Source organism: Lepus europaeus, chromosome 8 (assembly GCF_033115175.1).
Source record: "Lepus europaeus isolate LE1 chromosome 8, mLepTim1.pri, whole genome shotgun sequence".
Classification (NCBI taxonomy): domain Eukaryota; kingdom Metazoa; phylum Chordata; class Mammalia; order Lagomorpha; family Leporidae; genus Lepus; species Lepus europaeus.
Window position 1 is genome coordinate 123,454,530 of NC_084834.1, and position 4,040 is coordinate 123,458,569.

The 4,040-nt window shown below is 51.9% G+C and overlaps 1 protein-coding gene across 1 annotated transcript; it reads right to left on the minus strand.

Moving 5' to 3' along the window:
- Positions 1–2,251: 2,251 nt before the first annotated feature.
- LOC133765382 (ubiquitin carboxyl-terminal hydrolase 17-like protein 13) lies at positions 2,252–3,847 on the minus strand. Its single transcript, XM_062198948.1, has 2 exons — positions 3,823–3,847; positions 2,252–3,732 (listed from the first exon to the last, which is right to left on the minus strand). The coding sequence occupies exons 1-2, from the start codon at positions 3,845–3,847 to the stop codon at positions 2,252–2,254; spliced, it is 1,506 nt and encodes a 501-aa protein (XP_062054932.1).
- Between the last annotated feature and the right edge of the window lie 193 nt (positions 3,848–4,040).

Sequence of the window (4,040 nt, forward strand, 5' to 3'; positions counted from 1 at the left end):
CATGTCTCCAGGAGCCACTGTCACAAGGCAGCAAGATGCTTCCGTCTCTCAGACTGTCCTCCAAGGTTCACCCGGTCGGTCCTCTCCCCGCACCTTTTCTAGTCCACACTGCACGCCACACCCTGGACCTGCTACAGGACCCACCCATCAGCTTCCAGCCCTTCATGGGATTAGGGGCCTTAGGGTGTGGTCTCACGCCCTGACAGCCTCTGGGCCTTTAGCCACTTGATTACACTACCAGGGGAAGATGCATGTGAAGGATGCGGCTTTCATCTGCCTTGTGGAACTTGGTTGCCATGATGTGCTTCTAGGTGCCTTGGAGTTCTTCAAGGAACACAAAGAAGAATGCTGGAGAGACTGATGGCTGAAAGCAGGTTGTTGTGTTTCTTTTTTGGAGCCCTAATAAAGGAACATTTTCACTTTTTTTCGTTTTGCAATTATTTACATATTCTCCAAAGAAGCTTTTGAGGTATGGAATACAACCCTTCCAACCCTTCTCTTCATTCATCTGCCATTCCCCGTCCCATTCTCCACTATGATATATTTTCTTCTTTGTAAATGTGTATTTATTTATTTGAAAGCTAGTGTTACACAGATCGAGGAGAGGCAGAGTGAGAGAGAGACAGAGAGAGAGAGAGAGAGAGAGAGAGAGAGAGAGAGAGGGTTCCATCCGATTACTCCCTCCCCAACTGGCCCCAACGGCCAGAGCTGCACCAATGCGGAGCCAGGAGCTAGGAGCTTGCTCCATGTCTCCCATGCGGGTACAGGTGGCCAAGGGCTTGGGCCATCTTCTCCTGCTATCCAAGGCCATAACAGAGAGCTGGATTGGAAGTGGAGCAGCCGGGTCTCAAACCAGCACCCATGTGGGTTGCCGGCGGCATTTCAGGACAGGGCTTTAACCCACTGCACCACAGCCACGGCCCCTATACTACTTTTCTAAGATTTACATATCAATTTGAAAGGTGCAGTTAATTAGAGGCACTGGGAGGGAAGCAAGAAGGGATTAGGAGTGAAAGAGATAGAGATAGAGATAGAGAGAGAGAGAGAGAGAGAGAGAGAGAGAGAGAGAGATTGTCCTTCCACTGGTTCATTCCCGAAATTGCCACGACAGGCGAGCTGTGCCTATCCACATCCTTGAGCCAGGAGCTTCTTCCAGGTCTCCCCTGTAGGTACAGAGGCCCAAGGTTGTCAGCCACCTTGTCCTGCTTTTCCAGGCCATAACAGAGAGCTGGATCGGAAGTCAAGCAGCTGGCTCTCGAACCAGTGCCCATATGGGATCCCAGCACGGCAGGTGGCAGCTTGACCTGCTATGCCACGGTGCTGGCCCCTCCGTGATGTGTTGATACGTGCTTCCATTTCTGAAATGAAACAAAGAAGAACGCTGGAAAGACTCATCGTTGAAACTAGGTTTCTTTATTGGGTAAACCCTTAGAAAGGCATACTTTAATTTCCTTGTTTTAGGTTTACAGTTTGTAATGGTTTCCTTTATTTCAAACATGGCACACACACACACCCACACACCCACACACTCACAAACACCTGTTTGAAAACACATTTCACAGTTAACTCTCATAATGCAATTCATTAAGGACAGAGGTCCTGTGTGGAGGTTAGTACACTGTGATTTCCGTTGTGAATTTAACAACCACAAACGGTGGCAATTCTGGAGCATTAAGGGCTCCTGTTCAGTAGCATGGGATGACCACACAATGTTGTTGATGCTTAAAGACAACGGTTGATTTCCAGAGGCTCCTAGGAGGTCAAACGAAACTGCCAGGGACTGTGACAACCTGAGGCCATACCTTGTGGTAAGAGAGAGGGCCATGAGGTTCGGTTCGCCCTGGCTATTGACTTCGAGAAATCTGTCACCAGACTTCCATGAGAGGTGATGGAGAGGAAAGCATGAAGCATTGTGGTTTGTAGCCCAACGAGAAGGAGGCCGGTACTCCCCATCTTTCTCAGCGGCATCAGAATGCCTTCATGAAGCACAGAGTTCTGTGCCTGCAATCTCAACAATCGCTTAGTGACACGCGGTAAAGCTCACATCTCTATCCAACCTTGTGGCCTCACACAAAACACAGTGTCTCAGCCCTTGCCAATGCAGGAGACATATCCATTTGGTTCCAACCTAAGATTCCAATTCCCCCTTAGGACAGTTAATAAGGACAAACCCTTTGCACTTGCAACTCCAAACACGGAACTCGTGCACTGTCACCCAACCACATAACCGGGACGTACTCTTTCACTAACATCACCGGAACAGCAACAACAGAGGCCTCTTGGCATGTTTGGTCTTCCTCTTGGGGGGTTTGCTCCTTCCTCCCAGACGAGGGAGGTTGCCAGGATTCATGGCCACCTGCTCAGCGATGTGCCCAGCAGCCCCGTGCAGCAGGGACCTTTCCTGGTCAGGATGATGCTTCCTCATCCCTGCGGCAAATCTTGCCTGGTGAATGACGATCGCATTGCCAGGCAGTGTGGGCTCCACTGTCCTGAGGCTGAGTGCGCTTGTTGGTCGGTTCTGGGCTCGGAGGGATTGCCACTGATCGAAGGTGAATTCCTGAGTTGTTTGCTCCAAGTGCTCCTCGGACTCTGCAGCTTCACTAGGGGAAGGCCTTTCCAGCTCTCCTGGTGTGTGCTGGCCGTGTGTGTTGTCAGCCTCAAAGTCGGATGGTCCCCTGCCTGGAGACACTGTCCCATGTTCTCCTCCAAATCCACTCTTCCGCACATAAAACAGCACGTAGGCCCTTTGATTCAGGACACAAGTGATGTCACAGGCAGTTACCTTAGCGTCATCCATTTTATACCAGTGGCCAGTGCCAGCTTTGACATAGCAGAAGTAGTGTCCTGATTGACACCTGCGGCCAACATGGACGAGAACCGCATAGAGAACATAGTGCAGTGGCCTCCCGTTCTGCTGAGACATGTAAGGTCTCATGTCCAGGCACTCGGGATAGTGCACTTGTCCTCCGAGTTTCTCACCCGTGAAAGCAGAAAACCGTTTCAATACCAAGAGAAGCACGTCGCCAGCCGATTGCAAGGTGAGTGTCTTGGAAGCAGCTGTCTTCTTTAGGCAGGTAGCACAGTGATAGGCGTTTTCTCCATCCAGCTCTTCAGGTTGCACCAAGTGCTGCAAAGCTTGCTCCACACTGTCGGCTGTCTGGATATCCAACGCGATCTCCAGGTAAGGGTCCAAGGTGTCTGAGATGCCTTGGCACTGGAGACATTGGATTTGAGACCTCCAGTGTCCTCCAAATAGCTGCTGGGATGGAGCTTTGTCCTCTTGGGGAGCCACCGCGTTCATGAGCCCAGGCAGACCTGCTGCCTTCAGGACATCCAGAGCAAACATCAGAAATTCGTGGGCGTCTTCCTGCCTGTTTGTGTGAAAGCCAGCAGCCAGCACTTGACAGGGCTGGATCACGTCCCCAGGACTGTGGAGGGCCCCGAGAAAGTGAGTTTCCACGGCACACAGAATGCAGCGATCCGCGCGACGGCAGCTTTGAGAATGCACCTGGGACAGCATATAGTTGGCGAGGGGTGGGGTATACGTGAGACACTGCAGGGCTGCATTCAGGTAGCAGGTGTTGCCCGTATTCTGCAGACCGGCCCCAATGCCATAAGGTCTCTTCCAGCTGCAGCTCAGAGAAGCTCCTCCACTGGGAGCCAGATGGGTCGGCCCCGAAGCCAAATCACTTTGCAGCTGGAGCTCTTTCTGAGGTGAGGCTGGTGATTTCCCTGGGAGACAAACACCACAATGAGCATCATCCCCATCGGAGTTAGAATGTGCAAGTGGGAGTTTGTGCAAGTCATTCAAGTGGAACTCACCTTGCTTGAGAGGTGAAGCAGCCATCATGTCTCCAGGAGCCACTGTCACAAGGCAGCAAGATGCTTCCGTCTCTCAGACTGTCCTCCAAGGTTCACCCGGTCGGTCCTCTCCCCGCACCTTTTCTAGTCCACACTGCACGCCACACCCTGGACCTGCTACAGGACCCACCCATCAGCTTCCAGCCCTTCATGGGATTAGGGGCCTTAGGGTGTGGTCT

Bases quoted from the DNA above. Each gene is read 5' to 3' on its own strand.
- LOC133765382 (XM_062198948.1), bottom strand. From the start codon at position 3,847: ATGGCTGCTTCACCTCTCAAGCAAG. The intron at 3,733-3,822 runs GTGAGTTCCACT...TTTGTCTCCCAG, and splicing joins TGCTTCACCTCTCAAGCAAG to GGAAATCACCAGCCTCACCT.